General features: G+C 48.9%; 1 protein-coding gene across 1 annotated transcript; it reads right to left on the bottom strand.

The window, feature by feature from the left end:
* Positions 1–4,638: 4,638 nt before the first annotated feature.
* LOC144136250 (sulfide:quinone oxidoreductase, mitochondrial-like) lies at positions 4,639–18,626 on the bottom strand. The gene is made up of 10 exons (XM_077668441.1): positions 18,509–18,626; positions 15,283–15,474; positions 14,708–14,878; positions 13,902–13,955; positions 12,498–12,692; positions 9,989–10,207; positions 8,662–8,848; positions 7,575–7,642; positions 6,645–6,823; positions 4,639–4,716 (listed from the first exon to the last, which is right to left on the bottom strand). Exons 2-10 carry the CDS (start codon positions 15,472–15,474, stop codon positions 4,656–4,658), a joined length of 1,326 nt encoding a protein of 441 aa, XP_077524567.1. The 5' UTR covers positions 18,509–18,626; the 3' UTR covers positions 4,639–4,655.
* Between the last annotated feature and the right edge of the window lie 1,329 nt (positions 18,627–19,955).

Here is a 19,955-nt window from a genome sequence, read left to right as displayed (position 1 = left end):
CCTTTCCTCGGCAGGCGAAGCTTCCTCTTTGTCTCAGATCATCGCGGCAGTTGACAACTCAGAGCAAGCCTCGCAACTACTACTACTAAGCTATGTCGTCACATCAGGGAATTCATCTCAACGTTTAGAATCGCAAAGTGCGAAGGATGATGATGCTATTTCCATACCGCATGGATGACGCTGTTGTTTACACACTAAGAATGCAACTGCGAAATAAAGCGAATCGGTGCAAAGGAAAGGGATTTTTTTTACGGCATTTCCGGCAACCTCCTGTATACGTACGGAACGATGCCTTGGGGAAGTTTCTCGGCCAGAGAGGCTTTTCCGGAAAACACGTGAAAGCGTCACACCCTGCTGATCTCTCAAGATTCCTGGCCGACTGATCGCCACGCGATCACGTTGTGTTTACGCAGAAGCATGATCAAAACGGCCCCGTCGTCATTTTTCGGGCCCATGTAGCGTTTTTCTTGCAAGTTAACTACATGAACTTTGAGCAACGTCGCAGACTGCTGATGTCGTGCCAGCTATGTCCGGCGTGGACGGCACCGCTTCTGGGCCCTCGGTAACCTTAAACTCGAGATCGCGCTTTGGTTAGACACGCCTGCTTGGAACGCTACCGGGCGGCCCTTCCTCTAACGAACGCGTGTCGCCGTGACGCGAGGCCTTCAACCGCGCCAAAGGACCTTCACTGGCGGCTCGCGCGGACTTGCTTCTAATTGGCACCTGCATGTGGGCATGACTGGTTTGCCGCTCACGGCGCTTCGTTATTGCGACGGGAAAGTGCGTACAGAGGTGAAAGACGTATGGGCCTATAGTCTCAGTGTAGGCGCAACATAGATGCGCGCCAGCGCGACTGAATGGAAAAGTTATATCGATTGATAGCTCCTGCCTGCAAGTGGTCGAAGGTTAATTGGGAAGCCCATCATAGCACCCATTTCATTAGTGCGCGCGCACAGCGCTACAGCGGTGCCGCGTTTGTTTTCTTACTAGTGGGACGAAGTGATTTGACCTATGAATCTTGTTAGTCAAGGAAGTTCTCAATATTGATACCGGCTTTGTATTATGAACGTGCATTCTGCCGATATCAGCCACTTGTCGACAGCTCTAGCTATGCTCCTTACCAAATGGGTATCCAAACGCTTGCACCTTTGCGCAAATATTCAAGAGGGTCATTCAGGCATGGCGCCCTTGACTTTTGCGTGTCTTCTCTCTATGAGTAGGAACTAAATAAACGAAGCTTACAAAAAAGAGAACATGTGCAAGATGTGCGCATGCGATGTGATGGCGTGCAAGTCGTTCAGACATACTTTATGAACGACGAAAGTAATATTGAGACTGCACACAGGGGTAGCGCCCGTCCTGTTCTCGTTTTTTCTGTGCGCTGTCTCAACGCCACGTTCTCCATTCATACACTTAGATATCGAGTAATTTAATAATGCCTCGCAGTATCTACTTTACGCATAGCCACCTATAATCTTCGTTTTATTTTTAAAAAATTAGAAAGATTGAGTCCGCAGGTATCGATGCGCTTACTTCTTATGCAGCCGATCCAATCAAACGTATCTCCTTGCTTCTCATTCCATGTTACGCAAGCTCAGGCCACGTAGAACGTGGACGCCACACGGAAGCAATGTTGAAAACCTGGCTGCTCAGGACGAGAAGACCAAGCAACGAACGAGCTGCCATGTTTATGCGGGAGGACTGGATCTGTTGCCGAGGGTTGGGTGTTTACGCTGCACTACCGTCAGCCTTCAGAGGGTCCTATGAGAGCTCTATGGGAGAGACCCATCACTTCCTGTCCTATCTTTCGGCCGTCCTTCCGCATTTCAGGCGGTCAGAAAACGCGTCACAGCGTCTAGACTTGACGTCATGACTGCGTCACTCAAAAACGTCAGTCGCGGTGTTTCGTAATGACCGTCCCCTGCTGTCTACGCTGCATAACTCTCGAGTTCTGCGACCTTTAGCGCTTCCTGTGCAAGGGGCCTTTTTACCCCTGACCTTTCGGAAGGCCACTGGATCGCTAGGCAGCAGCGTGTACGAGATGCATTAGGCATCGTCACTGATGTGCACCTCGGGCGCAGGAAGGGGGGAAAGAATAAGCGCATAAAATGCTCGCGCCAGCTTGAACGCGCGCAGCCGTACTTCCAAGGTCACGGAAGTTCGGCCATTCGAACTGCCTTACTCTTTCTGCACGCTGAGGAGTCCGCAGCAGCCGATAGTGAGCGGCGCGGCCTTCCTCGCCGCCATCCCGATCTCAAAAAGACAAACAAAGCGAAAGTTAGTCGTTTACCGCGCGAGAGAGAACGCGTCGAAAGCATTGGCCACCCCCATCGGCTCATCTGCTGTGCGTCTGACCGGAAGATCGTCCAGATCAGGGAACGATTTCTCTTCTCCTCTTGGCCGCCATCACGACGTCGACAAGGCACGGATTGCAGCAAGGAGCAGCGACGGCTGAAATGCAAGCGCAGGTAATGTGTTGGGTCACCGAAGAAGAACGCAAACACTGCAACAGATGCATTGCACTGGTGTGGTGGGCAACGACCGCATCGCACAGAGGGGCAGCGCTGCGCATCGCACGGATGACGTCACCCTATTTTTCTTGCCATCGCTGGGATTTCCTGTACCAACTGCGAGTACACTCACACACGCATATACACGCGCCGCCTGCTTTTCGCGTAATGGGACTAGTAATGCTTTCGCGTTAAAATAGCCTGGCCATAATAATAATAATTGTTTTTTGGGGGAAAGGAAATGGCGCAGTATCTGTCTCGTATATCGTTGGACACCTGAACCGCGCCGTAAGGGAAGGGATAAGGGAGGGAGTGAAAGAAGAAAGTAAGAGAGAGGTGCCGCTGTGGAGGGCTCCGGAATAATTTCGACCACCTGGGGATCTTTAACGTGCACTGACATCGCACAGCACACGGGAGCCTTAGCGTTTTGCCTCCATAAAAACACAGCCGCCGCGGTCGGGTTCGAGCCCGGGAACCCCGGATCAGTAGCCGAGCGCCCTAACCACTGAGCCACCGCGGAGGGTAAATTTCTTCCTTTTTAGAAGCAGTCTCGCCGTTCAGACGTCAATGTGCGTTCCCCTCGCTCACGTGCGCGTTGTTCTTCCAATACCCGCCGCGGTGGCTCAATGGTTAAGGCGCTCGTCTACTGAGCCAGAGTAGCCGGGTTCGAACCCGACTGCGGCGGCCGCGTTTCGATGGTGGAGAAACTCAAAATGTGCCCATGTGCTGTGCGATGTCAGTGAAAGTTAAAGGTCCCCAGGCGGTCAAAATTATTCCGGAACCTTCCCCTACGGCACCTCTTTCTTCCTTTTTTCTTTCACTCCCTCCTTTATACCAGGGTTTTTGCTCAGTAGAGTAGCACCATCATCGGCGGATATTATGCGTGATCCTTCTCTCGAGCACTGGGAGGACGTGTTGGCCAGCTCAGACCCGGTCGTCCAGACCAGGGCCGTGGAGTGGGCCACCCAGTTCGCCTTCAGCCATGGGTTGATGGCCATCTAGCACGGAATCGTCCGCACATGCTTTCTGACGAAAATAATGTTTTCCCATCCATCCATTCCCTAGCGACGCGGTTCGGGTGTCCACCGAAATGTGAGACAGTAACTGCGCCACATCATTTACTGAAAACCAATTTTCTTTTCGATTTGTTCTTCCAGCACGCCGAACCTGCACTCTTGTCACGGCCTATTCGGCGTTAGTGCCGCGGCATAAAGTTATGTGCCATGGAGCCTCTTCATAAGGATTCACCGCGTTTTCTCATTTTCAGCATTTTTCTTTTTAGGTTTGGATAATAGGGATATTCGTATAATTTCATCAGATATGGGAGAGGTTTTACTAGCCATTGTTATTTTTAGCTGCGAGTCATGCGCCATTTCATGAATTTCATTTTGCATGGCCACACTACTGTTATGCTGTGTCTAACCGAGTATTAAACATCTGCGTGCACATCATGTTTTTTATATGGTCCTGAGTCAGCCTAGTTCATATTTCAGTGGCGAAGACTACACGCTATTTTGAGAAAAAAATATAAGGGCAACAACATTACCCTGTTTATCCTTTTGTGAAATATTTTTTTCTTAATGAACAGATATTAGATAATTGATTCGATATTCGAAGCCAGTTTTTCTCCGTATTCGTATTCGATTCGTATCCGAAAATTTCAGTACGCGCACACCCATACATAAAAGTAACCGAATGAGTGATCTTAGTAGCAGAGAGAACTATAAGTTCGCAGAAGCAGTAAAAAAAAATTACGGTGTGTGCTAGCTTTCCCGAACAATTCGCAAGCATTTATTATGCGATTGTGAAACTTCAACACCAAGTCTGGGCCCTTAAGAAAATCCTCCTAGTATTAGTAACTAAAAACAAGGCATGACGTTCAGGCGTACGCTTTCTTACGCTGTTGATTTCTACCCTAATTAGTGATCAGTACTGCCGTCTTGTAGAAGGCACGACACTAGACGTAAACCGATACACCAACCACAAGGTGAAATCGGGCGAAGTGGACAAATGACCTCATTTTTTGCATTATACCGTAAAAACTAACTAAACAAACTGAGCGTGTGAACTGGCACGCTAATCTGTTCGTTACACAACTACCACTGGTGCCCTAATTGAATAGCACTCCTGTGGAGAGGAAAAAATTTATTTCGAAAATCCAAACCGCATCAATTTTCGGAAGATGCTGGGTCCTTCCCAGTAGCCCCTAGAACGAAAAGATAAATGGACACTGTGTTAAGCAATATTCACTACTCGAACAAAGAAAGCCAAGGCGAAGCTTCACTAATGACACAGGAAACATTTTTTTTCGCGTGTATATTTGCTTTCCCTTAACGCAGACTGCAGATGGAAAGGAAAAGTTTACTTTCAACCGTTCTTACAATTGTTAGGATTGTTCCCAATCAAACTTTTTGTACATATTTTTTTCGCGACATAGACTTTTGAGAGTAAGTGCAACGTAAGTGGAGCAAGCGCGGTTATTCAGCGATCTGCTTTATTCTCGGGACTTGCTGAGAAGCGACACACAACCGCTATTTGCACTAGCTCGATGGCCCATATACGCAAAACATAGGGAAACACCCTCCGGTTGAAGGAAGACATGCTTAACAGCACGTAGCGGAACTTGCTCATATGACTGTCGGATGTCTTACTTCGACACTTGCGGCATCCAAGTATAGCTCCTTATAAGCATCGCCGGATTAAAAAAAAAAAAACTTTAGTAATACCCTCTTGTGTTACAGGCTAACGTGACCTTCCTTTACTAACTAGATCTGCGCTCCAAAATACGACTTTATCGGCACCATTTCTTTACGACTGTCTTGAACAATGATGGGTGTTAAGAATAACGGAGAGGTACAGCAACAGTCTCGATCTGAACGGACATCGCCATCAACCAAAGAACAGATGAAGAGGTGCAGAAAAAGAAGTGCAGGCTGAACCCGCGCATGGTGTACACGGTGAGAGTGGGCGACTCCAGACCACCGGCTTGCGCGGGATCGTGCAGCTGCATTTTGCAGACTTCTCCCGAGGCTTTGAGTAATACCTTGAACTGGAACCAAACACTGAATCACGGCTAGCAGGGACAAACGCGCAGTTCAGAACAGGATGAGGAAATGGGAGGGTTTTCCGCTTTTGCTTTGCTGTTGTGCCTACACCGGTCGCATGGAGCGTTTACCAATTAAGACGCCTGCATTGGGTGAAGTGTCAGCGTTCTTCCCTTCACAAGTTTGGCTGGCAGCAGGCATGCGCCTCCGTGTCTAGTCGCCAACGCCGTTTGTATGCCATTATCAGAGTGGCGTACGCCTTGGCCATACCCGTAAAGTTTGTATACAGTATGAGAACGGCAATCTGGGCTATAGTTAGTGATACAGTCTAACCCGTATATACACAGCTCAAAGAAGATAGTTTCCGCAAAGCCTTCGGAAGCGAAGCATGCCAGGCGAGCGCCGGCGATAGGTTTTATTTACATACGTTGGCTTCACCGCACGAAGAGAATGAGGCGTGGAAAAAAGGCTACAAGAGACAGAAGAGCACCCCCTTGCACACTTTACGTTCACCTCGACAAGCGGTTTCACAGCGCTAGTGCTGCCTGCAGTTGCCCAAAGCCGCGCTGCCGTCAGTCTCCGCAAGCGAGAAGTTATCGAAGAGCGCCGTTAGAAGCGCTAATTGCAGGTGCGCGATGCGTCGTTCGATACATCTAATTACTGACGCAATTGGAGTTCGATATACTATACGTGACTTTCCTATAGTCTCACAAGGAATTTTCGAGGGGTAATCTGTGAGTTCGATATAGCCGAAAAAAAAGAAATATCCGGGTTCGATATATCCGGACTCGGGTGTAGTTCATTCTGCGGATAAACAGCACCTTAAGAGTGAGGACGAAAGCTGTCTTATCTCCATTATATTCTGTCATCTTACTTGTTCGTGCGCTGCTTATCCGCGAGAACGAAATCTATTAACAGGTACAGAAAAGCTATGTTCTTTGCATGTATACAAAGCCGTTGGTGTCTTGACGTATTTCTGAGAACCTACTGCTTCAAAAGAAATACTTGCCGTCACGTTACGGCTTTTGGGCTGTGCATAAAAGCTGAGCTTGCGATCTTCGAAAAGACAGGTGAGTACACGCAAACTCACCGTAGGAACAGCGTCCAATAGATTAAGGGCAGCATGTCCCTCTTCAAGTAAAACATGCTCCCGCGCTCCTTGGCCTGGTTGAAGGGGAACGTCTCCAGTGGCTCCGCCTTAGAGTTGAACTCGGCCAGGATGCACCTGCCATAGCTGGTAACCAGCGGACATGACGTGTAGCCGTCGTACTGCGGTTGGCAATGGCACGAGCGAAAAGTGCACTCAGAAACGCCGGCGCCAGTCTTTCCAATGTACGATCAGCAGTGATAGTGTTGCAAAAAAACAACACAAGACATTAAGTCGTGCTCACGTGCATGCGTGGATTATAACAGGCAATAAGGTGCAGGGAGGATAAAAAGAGCCGACCACTATTCGAAGACATATATTTCGTTCACTGCTGCTGCCTTTTACATCTGACAGCACCTTTCATTGGATCTCGTCGATCTCCCCGATATTCAGAAAACTTTGAAAGTAACACTTCCAACATAAATGGTATTGCAGAATTTAAACCTGCAGTTGAGGACACAGCGCTGCGAGCCGAATCCGCTGAAATGGGAGGCTATAGCACAGAACGAAACGTATTCTCACAGCTTCTACAGCGAGTGACACTGGCCACGACCCTAATATGGAAACACAAAATGAAGTTTAAAAGGTCAAGAGTTTTCTTTGTGAACTAAACCACGTTAGAAAGGTTATGCAGCTCGGTGGTGTGTTGCCTAATGCCAACTGTGAAGGAGCGAACACAACAGCTCAAATATGGCTGCGTAGGAACAGGAACGGCCACGTAAGCGGGTGCTTCAAGAACTGAGAATTTAAACTGGTAAGCAGTAATAGCACTGAAGTGAAGAACAAAATGAGAAGCCAGCTCACTGGTTAATTAAAACGATATTCGACGGTATTGGCGAAGATCCACACTGTGCTCCTTGCGTGAGCACGTACCTTTCTGTTTGGTGTCTTGCCCTCCATGGCACTCGTCAGGTTCCTACGCAGAATCCCGATCTCTCCGGCTGGCAAAGACATAAAGAAACAACATTAGTTGTTAGTAATGAGAAACAACGCTAAACATGAGATTAACGGCACACCATCAAGCATATGCGCCGATCCTTTGTGGACAGTGAAATGCGTGCATTAACTTCCATACTGCAGTGCCTTCTGAACTGCAGATCGATGATCATGTTTCGTGGTGTAGTAAACTACAATGGATAGGTTTTGTAAAGAAAGTCGTCTGATGCGACGTCGGTAACGAATGACGCCAATTGCCAGCAAAGGACGATTGGCAAACTGGGGTCTAAACCGGTGAATGAGGGCCTTTACGAGTTTCAGGAGGCTTTCCTGGCTGGGTTTCGAAGCGAAGTCTTGTTGCGAGCGCTCCCCTCCCGTAGACAAAGAGGGTAACACGGGGCGCGAGGCACGGGCTGCGTGCGGGGATTGGTCAAGTGGCCAATGGCAAGCACGTACACCCTAAACCCGAATTAGTCTATACGGGAGTTAATAGGGACTGAGCTGTCCCCTATCGCACTCCCGTTTAAGGACAGGATATGCTTTTGAAGTCCCGAAGTAGGTCTCGGACACAAAATATACGGAATGCTTAAACTTGCCAACGGACGCTTATTCCAACCGCAGAGCATAGTAATTGGATGCAGCCAGCAATAGCAGGAGGATTCTAAACGGCCCACCGGAGGTCTTGAGGTTGTCGCACAGAGAAGATGAAAACTGGAAATCTTCGTAACTACTAGAACTTCGCATGTTTTGAACTGGGAATTTGTTTCCGATGCCAACCTTAAGTATTCAGTGTTTTTTAGTGATGGAAATCTAGTCCAGGGCTTGGGCAACGCCCCGTGCCCCTAAAACGGAGCTCACTAGAGGGAAGCTTATTCCTTTATACTCCTATATAATATAATTTGTGTTTACAGTGTGACCCACGCGAGGCGGACAGAACGGCACCAACTACGCGAAACCGAGAAACGATGCTAGGACAGGAAGCGCTGTAGAAAGGAGTGCCTGTTGCCGGTTCACTTGTACTGACCGACGGCAGCCGCTGTCTTGGCTGTGGGCACATTGGTACAGTCGCCGATGCCGAACACGTTGGGGTAGCGCTTATGCTGCAGCGTCTCGCCATCAACGTCTAGGAAGCCCGCCGCGTCGGCGAACGAGGGCCCCGTCTTGAGCGCCGCCGAAACCGTCATGGGAGGCACCACGTGCAGCATGTTGTACTACACCAAATGACAGGAAAGGCGCCAGGGTCGATCGAACGAAAAGGCAGCAACTTGTGGCTGTTATATAAATGATGCCGCAACACCTGTAGGCAGAATTTTCCGTCCAGTCAAACGACTCGCGAAAAATTAGCCATGGCTTCCGGCGACTAAGGCGCTACCGCTTAGCACTTAACCTGCCACATAAAAACTTCGTGTGCGCCCTGCTACGGGGAGAAACCAAAAATACTGCGGGCTATTATGTCCATAAAATGCAGTCGCTAGAATCTTCAAGTCACTTCCATCAATCCGAAGACGTTGATCTCAAGAATCCCTACACAAGTCAGTTGTCTGCCACCACGAGACACGAGAGAGAGAGAGAGAGAAATAACTTTAATTTGCACCCGTCAAAAATTACGGTGGAGAAGGCTATATCCTAAACCCCCATTCATTCTCCTAACCGCCGGCCGGAACCCTTGGGACTCGGCGGTGGTCAGGGCGAGACCGATGACTTTGCGCTGTTCTTCTGCTTCGTGATTGAGCAATAAAATTAAGGTCTCCCAGGATTGTACATTTCTATTCGGGTCGTTATAGAAAGGGCAGGTCCAGACCATGTGGACTAGATCTGCGATGCTATTGCAGTGCTTACATCTAGGGTTATAGACTTCTGGATGCAATTTCCTGTACAGTTGAGGGTTTGGAAACACCCCGGTTTGCAAAGACGCGAAGAAAGTAACTGGACTAACAACGGTGTAGCCCATCTTGGCCGTCTTGCATGTCAAGTCTATCAGCCTGGGTCGCTCGACACGAATTTAGAGGCAGTGTTTTTCTGCCTGGATCATACTTTTAATTCTCTTTTGGTCATCCCACCATAGTATACGTGTAAGCACCGATAAACTAAACCCAAACACCTGTAGCACACTTTCCCGGCCTTGTGTCGTGTGAAACCGGAGCAAGCTGTAAAAGCAAGCGCTGACAGTCCGGAAAGCGGAATTATCTAGAGAGCCCGTAAGCGGAACTAGGACCGGAAAACGCAAGCTCCATTTGCACTGCAGGAGAGATAAAAAGGCTCTAAAAAGAGACGTAAAAGTGTTGTGCGCATAGGCGACTGCGAACCTAAAAAGCAGCTCTGTCTCCACACAAAGCTGGAAAGCCCCGCACCTTGAACGTGGCGGTCTCCTTGGGATCGTCCTTGCTGTCAAGCAGGCGGAAGACGGCCTCCCTCCTAGCAGGGCGCACCTGGACCAGCTCGTGCCTGAGGTTGACGGCGATGCCCCGCTCCTTGACCACCTCCCACAGGGCGTCCGCGTATTTAGGCACGCCGAACAGCACGCCCAGGGACGTGTTGAACATGACTTTCACCTTGTCACGCCGCCCGGCCTGCGCATAGGGCACGGCAATGTTGGGGCACACGCTGGTTCCCCATCCGCGGCAGTACTGCACGTGTTTTTCTCATAAGGATGAATAATGTGACGAAATGGCCAAAACGAGGCATTTCTGAGTATGTGCCGGAGTGTTTTTTTACCTTCTCTCTTGCCGCATTGCCAGCTCATGTTTGTTACCCCGAAAAAAAGCCCACACAGCACGGCACAGTATAGCATTTTTCTAAATTCGGTAACATGGCGAACTGTGGGAACGTGTGGTGTCAATTTAAAGCCAACAGCAGATGAAAGGAAAATGCTAAGGGGGGGGGGGGGGGGGGGGGAAGGAGCGGTAATCACCTCACTCACGGTCGGCGCCATTACCAGCCCTTCCTCCTGGAGCGCTTGGCTTCACTTGGTTTCGGGAGATGACCAAAGGGCCTCAGCGGATCAAGCGCTACTTTCTGCTAGCTTTAGTACTTGGTTAGGATACGTGTTTTTCCTTCTCCTGATCAGTGTTTTGAAGTAAGGAATGGGCAAAGTTGTAAGCCAGAAGTTAAGCTATATGTATAATAGAGGGAGGCGGTCTAGTTGGTGACTAGTAGTAGAATGCACCTTGGAACCACCCAAAAAAGACAAGGAACAAGGAAGAAACCATCAGGACAGAGCGCGGAGCTTCAACTGGTTTATTACAATGGTGCGTCACATATATACAATCATCGCAATCACACTGTAACCTGACAAACGATCATCACGTAACACTGGTGCGCAGGCATGTACGGGACAATACGCTATCCAGATATGAAAACTCTATCAGACAAGTTTACCGAGGTTTTGCTGACACACGAGCCGGATTCCTTCTATATACAGTAGGCCTCGTACACTTCTCTATTTAGTTTAGACCCGAACTTGTTCAGGATAGTGGTATCGCGGAACCGAGGCGTGCAACCACAGCAGTGGCGACAATGGTCGGCCACATGCCCTCCTCCCGCCAAGGCCCCTACTCCAGCGTGGTGCTCCTGAAGTCTGACGTTTATACAACGTCCAGTTTGTCCAATGTAGCTTTTGCCACCGGAGAGGGTATTCGGTAAACGACCCCCCTACATATTTATTTCAGAAGTACTCCCAGCCTTCAGGAAGGCCTTAGGCAGGTGGGACGTACACATAATAAAACCATCCTTGGTGAGGCATTGCGACTAAGGTAAGATGAAGATCGGCTTAACCTCGATCAGAGCTTAACCTGAATCTAATGTCGTCCCCAGACGTTCCGACGACCCAGAAAAGAAAAATCATGAGCCAGCCAGGCTAAAAAAAATTAATGTGGATTTGCTCAAGCCGACAAGGAGCAGAGCAGAGATCCGATCGTGTAGCCGTCGAATTCTGATCTGCGCGCGCCCGCCGTGCGTGCTCAGGTATGTCGTCTTCTTCTGGAGCCGGGCACAACGCTGCACGCTACACATTCAATGGGACTTTTCGAAGGGTTTATATAGGCTGGTAAACACCGATTTGTCGTGACGCAGTGCATGCGCAACAACTGTTTTATATAGCGTCACATTTTGCAAACGGAACACGAATATGCGGGATCGAGAACGGCGAATTCAAAATTATTTGCTTGGAATCGACAGGGCTGCACGTGCTAACACTATATCTTTCATCACGCAACAAATCCTTTAAAGAAATTTAGACACCTTGACAGAGAAGAGCCAGCATTTGATAAAACTATTTCAGGCTCCTTTCTTAAGGCGGTCCACAATCGACAAAGCGCTGAGGAAAATGCGCCGTACAAGCGATGACGAGCTACTGAATGAGATCATTATAGAGCGCATGCAGTGAAAACAACATTGCAGTCAGCCGCATTTGCGAGTTCCTCCATGAATTGCTTGCAAGTTGAAAAAAAAAACACAGCGTCTACGCCTGCTGAGCAGTGCGTGAATCCCTGCGAAGGCTGCTGGAATGCCCGCGGGCATGTGCAATGTGTGCTGTGTGAGAAGTAGAGGTCGTCGCACGCGCCCTCGCTTTGCCTCCTCTTGCGATCGTCGTGCATCGCACCGTTCCAAGTCCGGGCGTCTGGGCTCCGCATAGTGGCCGATATGAGATTATCGTTAGACAAGTGCCTACACACAACGCGGTGTACCCATGGGAAGATTATTCGTCAAGCTGACTCCCAGCTTTCAAATCAATTTACGCTGAGCAACCCCTGCAATGCTACCGGTACTCGTTTGAAGTATACGTCAACTCGCTGCACGCAAGGACACTCTGCATGCATGCTGCACAAAACAAAAGGTACAAAGATTATCAGTGGCGCGCACCTTTCGGAGGTGGGCTTCGGTGAGGTACATTATTTTCTGCGCTGCTCCGGGACATTTGACCGGTGTGGCTGGGTAGGTGAAGATGGCGTTGCCTTCCATCAGCGCCTGCATGGCCTGGTGCGTCTTGGTGACAGTGTTGTACGAATAGTTGGAACAGACGTATGGAGTCTCCAGGGCTTCGATCAAGCCGTCCACCTAGCCCGTATAAACGGCAGGAAACGAAATTTAAAGGCCACGAAAAAGCTTCTAAAGCGTAACGAATATCACAAATATAACACGGCATCGAAGGTAATAATAAACAATAGTATCCAGGTAAAAGCAGTAGAAAGCGCTGCGAGATGGTATGGGACGGGATCTGACCGCAACGCCTATATTATCATTCTCTCAAAATACAAAAGGTTCCGACTCAGGAGAACTCGTTTTTGGTCCTGTGCACGGCTACTATCGGCTGTAAAAGGATGCGCGTGCACCCTGGTAGTCAAAACGCAATTAGCGGGGACACGAAAACAATAACATGGTCCTGCGCATGTCGCCTATCTACTTTCCTACGCAATGACGTGCGCAGACATTGCACGGCGTTTTCCTTGAGTACGCTATGAAAGAAGGTTAGAAAATAGCACTTCTGTTCAATGCGTGACAGTGGCAATACTTCGCCAGACTCACTAGGGACTAGTTTCACATTTCAACGGAAGCTTGCGACGCCTTGTCGCCACAGATGGTAGGTTTAATGATCGACGCGTGTGCCAGGCACGTACCAGGCACGTTTAATGACGACCTTGCGGAGATCAGTGGGAACAAATGGACTTGCGCAGGTCATATGAAGCGGAGAGCAGATAGATGATGGTCCGTCAGAGTAACCGAGTGCACCCCATAGCAAGAAAAGCGCATGCGGAAGGTTGCCAGGTGAGAAGATGAGATTGGGAAATGCGCTCTGATGGCGCCGCCGCGGCTATCGCAGAAGAGGGCCATCTGGAGATCAGTGGGTGAGCTCTTAATGCTTAAGTGGGTGTAACTTGGGCAACGAGTGTGATGACGTCTAACAACGCTCTGTATTATCAATTTTTCAAGAGCCACATTATTCAGCCACTTTCCAAGGCAGGAGCCAATATGAAGTTTAGAAAACATTTCGGTTTAGGCGACATAGCGTCAACTTCAATCTGTACATGATCCAAAATGCGCTTAAATACGGATGAACACCACACGTCGGGGCAAAGACATTTTTGTATTGTGGTATTGGTATACCTTCGCTTTCCATTGAACGCTGTTGCTGTTGAGAGGTAGTATTTTTCGGAACAGAATTCAAGGCATTCGTTCACACAGTGCTTTCCTCATTGTCTCCGAAGCCACGGCCAGAAAAGAATATAATAGCTTGAACATAAAAATTGTTAACAGTCGTTGGCTTACCATGTCAAAGCGTACTTGTATTCCAATGGCAACGACGAGGAAGTCGTATTTGATCTGGAAAAAAAGTAAGACCGAAAACACCGGCTGCAGACAAATTAGTGGCGCTTCATAATCGCGTAAGTAGCCTGTGCTCAGAAATCCTCACTGAAACGCAACGAAATACATTAACCATAATCATAATGGTGATGATTAATTTTAATGACGCAATGGCAGCTTGGCCAAAGGGCGCCATGACACAAGGCGTTTTTTTTTGTCTACACAAGGTAAAAAACACCTTATGCTTGGGGCTCTTCAGTCTAAACATCATCAGCAGCAGCAGCAGCACCAGCCTGACCACGCCCACTGCCAGCCAGAAACCTCTCCCACGTCTATCCAATTAACAGTGTCATTTGCCAGCTGCGGCCACTGTATCCCCGCAAACTTCTAAATCTCATCCGGCCGCCTAACTTTCTGCCGCCCCCTGCACAAGGGTGGTCGAAGACCTACTTTCCAGGTACATCACCCCTGGGAAGCCGCGCATTAAGCAGTAGGAAATCCGGTGAGTACCAGTCGGCACTGGGGATCGAACCCCACAACCTCCCGCATGCGAGGCTTTGACCGTAATCAGGGGAAGTAAGCTCACATGAGACACTGTGCTCGTGACTGCGCAAATGCGCAACATGGGTTAATTTAAAAGGCCCAGGGAATGACCGAGGGGTATTCCATCGCGAAACGACTTAAGTCTACAGAGTTTTTTCTTTCATGCGGAAAGTTGTAAAACCGCACTGGATATATTTCGGACCCATGAGGCAACTCCTCACGCCCACCTTGATGCCCTGCTTGGTGACCACGGTGTTCTCCTGCGGCACGAACGCCTCTGCCTCGTCCTGGATCCACTCGGCCTGCCTAGGCATCACGTCCGCCATGGGTCTGACCGAGTCGGATACTTGCTTGATGCCGCCACCCACGAGCGTCCAGAGCGGCTGGTAGCAGTGCGCCTTCCGAAAAGAAAGAGTTACACCTCTCTCGCAGGCAGCTGTCAGCAAACCGGCCAAATACTTTGCAGCCCTCCACAGTGAGTGCACCTCGAAGAACCGGTGCGATAACATACTCTGCCTTGCTTTGAACATGCATTAGATACGACGCATTTTCAATGCAGTGACAGTAATGTTATGTCCAGGAGCACGCCAGTTACGACGTGCACGGAATTACCAGTGCGAGCTAACGACTGCCACTAGAGGCCGTGTTTTTTTCGCATTTTTCCGGCCATCGATGTACGCCAGCGTTCTGGCTGTCTGTTGGACTCCCAGTAATTTCTTTCCCAGCGGCAGAGTGCAACAGCCGCTCGTGCACAGCGGCGAGAGTTCCACGAAGCGAGCTTGCAGCCGAAGCAACTGCTTACATCTCGGGGCTCCAGCACGCAGACCTGTCCCTTGCCGAGCTTGGAGGCGAATTTGGCGGCCGTGGCGATTCCACCCGACCCCCCGCCGACCACGAGCAGCTTGTAGCTCTTCGCTCCGCCATCCGCCGCCGCCTTGGTGCTGTACAGGCGGGCCTCGCGCGAGATGCGCCTCAGGGTGGCGCGAGGAACCATCTGTATAGCAAAACAAAAATAACAACAATATGCAGGTTTGTCCTACCAACGAATATAACGCCGATCTTTGTACCTCGAATTTAGCTGATCCTTCTGCGTTGATGTACCTCCGTCCTTCGCAATTTAAATGCTGACTTTAGTTTTGCTTTTGAGGGGGCACCTCCTGCACTGCAGCTTTTTTGACCGCAGAAGAAGGAAAAGCATTCCAGTCTCACCTTTTGGGCTCCAGCTTTGACAGCATGGCAGTTTTCTGATCACAAATATTGCTTCTCAGAGACGCGCGAAGAGGCAAAAAACAATATCACCTTAATCGCTGAGAACGAAAAAAAATACTCTAAAGAAGACAAAGTCCCAGTGTAGATAAAAACGTGTGCTGTATGTGACGCTGTTGACGGTTAACGTGAAATTTTTATGTGCAGCTGAGCGGCCAGCTGTGGACTCACTCGTATATTTAGGGCACAGGTTTCTCTTTCTCATTCACCCCTTGTGTAGTGCTGCCAACATTGTGTTTTTCTCCGTCTCGGGTTTTAGGAAACATGGTTAATGATTCTAGCTAAAAACCACAGCGAAATTTTCAATATGACAGAGGAGAAATGTTCCGACCACCACTGACAAGAAGAATAAAAAATGGTTGTTTGCTTCGGATCCATGCAGCCTCTACATTTCAGCAGGGGGGGTCTTGATCCCTTGTCAGAATTCGTGGGGTGTCTGAGACCTCCGGACCCACCCCCCCCCCCTACCTGAATTTAAGCACAGTGAGTCTCCCTACCCCTTGCAGTTTCTTCCATCATAAATTTGAAGCTGCAGCATTTTTCTATGCTTTTTAATGTGCCCATAAGAACGACTGCAGGAAATGTGTTTCAGTGCAAATTTTCGCCCAAAGAGTACCTCTCGCAAATGAAGTAGCCCCGTTGAGAAATAAAATTAGAAATATCTTTGCGTCCACGCTTTCAATACGGCCACCAAGTATATGCCATTTTCATGACACATTTTCTAATTTCCTCGCACGAGTTGTGCTTGCGACCAGCAAACGCAGGCGGGTATCGCAGGATTTCATTGGGGCCAGTGAAGACGCACGAATAGGACAGTGAGGAACAGACAGTACAAAGTGCTGAATTGCGGCCAAGTGTTTTATCGCTGGACATGTCGAGCAATGTGCGGCACACATCCATTTCCCGCGGTTCTGTCTGCGTCAGTCTTCCCGCAGTCGCTCTATTTTAAACATAAATGCATTACGTCTCCTAAAAACTGCAGATCAGCTGGCATATTTGTACCTTTCATTGCTTGCCCATCCCGTGTACCATATTGTTACAGACATGAGGATAGCGACTCCGACATCTGAGAGAGAGAAAACAAACGAGAAGCTCGCTGGCAGAAGAACCCAGCTTGCTGCAGTCCAGCTCAGAGTTCCCCACATCGCCAACTCAACGTACGGACGTAACGGTATGCGCATGGTTGTCAGTAAGCTCCTCTTCTTGTCTTTTTACTGTTGTACAGTTCATGCACTGTTTCCGCCGAGCGAAAAAAGCTTTGTAGCTGCACGCACCGAGGAGGAAGAGGAAAGGAGGCGCGCCTAAAGCCTCTTGGTAAATTATCAAAGGACGCGAGACTGCTAGCGGCATCTCGCGTCACATGTGGAAACCGTCTACCAGCAATTGCTATTTCCGGGATCCGGCGCCGGGCAGAGTGGCAGCAATAGGGGGCACTGCAGCTGACAGAGAGCGCCGTCATGAGGTCCGTGCTAGCCGTCACGTGCAACAGGTGCAGTACAATGTGCAGTACGCCTCCGGGTGGCAAATAACGTCATTGGCGCGGGGAGCAACACGGGTTGCAAGCAGACGTCAGCCTTTGCCGAATTCATAGGTAGCTAAGGCTTAACGTTAGCACCGCACGTCGCACTCGGCTGGATAACATGCACTGAGACGTACCTGGTTTGGATTACTCTGGCTAGAAGATTTTTTTTATTCTTGTTTCGTCTATTCTGGGAACCCTACCTGGTTTTTGAGAGCCTATGCGCATCTACAAAAGCTTCATCAGACACTCCTTGCGGCATGAAATTGTTTAGTGGAACAAATTGGAGGTATTTGGAGATTGTACACCGTATGCAAGATCCGACAACCAGCGGCAGTGTACTGTGTTAATCTGCAGTAACTTATATTGCTCTAAATTAAACATACCATCCCTATACCAATTGAGTAATTATGGAATGCCTAACAAGTGTGAAGGCAGTTTGAGTTCATGTTCGTTTGCCGAAAAACAAATACCGGCCCTACAGTTTTAACTGCTACCAACTTAACTACAGGCTTGAAACTGACCGAAAGTGACCGTGCCGTCCTGCACAAAGCTTCCAGAGGCCGCGGAGAAAACGAGGTGACACTCCAGGCTACGAGACGCAGGCGTTCATTAACTTGGTGCGCTTACCGTATCGATTTGCCTCCAGACATTAACAGCTATTCCTTTGATAGCTCATTATTACGCTTACATTGATATTAAGTATTAAAGTTTACCAGCTAGCCCACCTTTCTGACTTAATGAAGTATGCTTACTTTCCCCTTGCATGCTTACTTTCGCTTGTCGCGTGGCGTTCTTATGTGGCCGAGAGCGAGAGATCAAGCACACCGCGAAACTCCCAAGTCCCTTTTATTCGCATCCTTTCCAACCGGGATTCCGCCGAGAGGGCACCACTAGTAAGCTGATAGGTGGTGACCACTTCATCACTATGCATGACTGTAAGCGGAAGCAGAAGTCTCGAGGCACATTGACCGCGACGCCGCGGACAAACGGCGCACGTGTGAACGGTAACCTAGTTGCAACTTACCACAACGTATCACGCCTGACGCAAAGCTGAAAGCCTGACGTCAGATGTGCGTCAATATGATCGTGCATCCGCGTTCGCGAGGCCCTCTTGGCTACTTCGCTCGCTTTCGTCGCTTTCTGCGCGCTGATTCTAGCGAGAAGCCGTGTTGTGGAACGCAGGGTCGCCCCTTGTGATGAGTCGCTTCGTGATGGAGCTGACCAAAGAGCGGCGACTTACTCTGATGGGGCACCTAGTCGAGCGTCACAAGGAAGCAGGCACCGAGGATGTTATTTTCCAGCCGCCTAGAGGCGCCTAACCACACTGGGGAGCCAAGGAGTTGTGTAGATGATGATGATGACGATGATGTCCTCAGGCTGAGTGGCACGTACCCACGGCGGGGGATTGGCAGATAGCTTCTTCTTCTTCTTTGCCTCATATGGCACATACCCACGCGGGGGATTGGCCAACGTGTTGTGACATAAACAAGGAAATTTCCATAGGAGATTACTACAAAATTTTAGCACCAAGCGTGAATTTTGATAAATGTATCAATAAAAACGACAGAAGAATATTTAAAGTAAAATAACAGACAGCATTTTGGTGAAAAAAGAAGAGCTTGAAAAATTTTGAAAGAATTAAAAAATAAACCTACCAGTTGCAATTATGTTATCATGGGGAATGCCACAAATTGAATCCAATGCAAATCCTTTGGCGTTCGCACCGAACGATAATAACACTGGCAGAGATAACGGGAGCCCTAACCTGGAGATAGGGATCTCCAGGTAAATCTTTCTCTGAAGTGCGAACTTTGGACAGTAGAGGAGAAAATGGTCTACAGATTCAACTCCCCGCATGTGTCACATAGGTTTGTCGGTGTCGACCCACATCTGCATAGATATAAATTCAAACTGGGAATCCTGCACCGCAACCACGTCAATGACACCTCACACAGCCTGGTTTTGCACGAACGGACGTTCCAATTATATGCTAAGTGCTGATAATCAGTGGTATTTAGTAAGGGATCACGTAACCTGGCTGATATGAGTTGGAACCGCTGAAACCTGGAAATCACCAGGAGGCTGAAATTCGGGACGGGATATGTAACTGACCTGCCAAGAGCCGACTTTGCTAAGTAATCTGCCACCTCATTTGAATGAATACCTGCATGGCCAGGGACCCAGACAAAACGGACCTCTATAAAAATGCATGGGACAAAAATCGCAGAAAACGGCTCAAAAATGTTTTTGTGAAGTTTCAAGGGAGACTAAAACTGACAAACAATCGGCGACGATAATAACGTGAGACACATGACATGAAATTTTGTGCAGGGCCATTCTAAACGTCGAAAATTCCGCAAAGAATATAAGAATATAATCTGGGATGCGGGCCGAATAGCTCCATGCGAAATCCTGCGAAAGATGCCAACTGCAGCTTCTTGGCAGTTGACGGAGGCATCGGTAGAAAGCACCGCATGATCGGGGTATTTCTCTATGTGATCAGAGAGAAGGCCGTTTAAAATGTTTGCGGGCATGTGTTTTGCACGAGATGGGAAGATGTGGTCAAAATGGAATTCCACTGGTGCCGGCGTGTCATCAACCCACTGCAAGTAACTGAGATACACACCAATCGGTGTTAAAAAGTTCTGCGTTAAAATAATTTGTGGCATTTGATACCGTGGCCAATG

This window comes from Amblyomma americanum, chromosome 6 (genome assembly GCF_052857255.1).
Source record: "Amblyomma americanum isolate KBUSLIRL-KWMA chromosome 6, ASM5285725v1, whole genome shotgun sequence".
In the NCBI taxonomy this organism is placed as follows: domain Eukaryota; kingdom Metazoa; phylum Arthropoda; class Arachnida; order Ixodida; family Ixodidae; genus Amblyomma; species Amblyomma americanum.
This window is presented reverse-complemented; position numbering and strand designations above follow the sequence as displayed.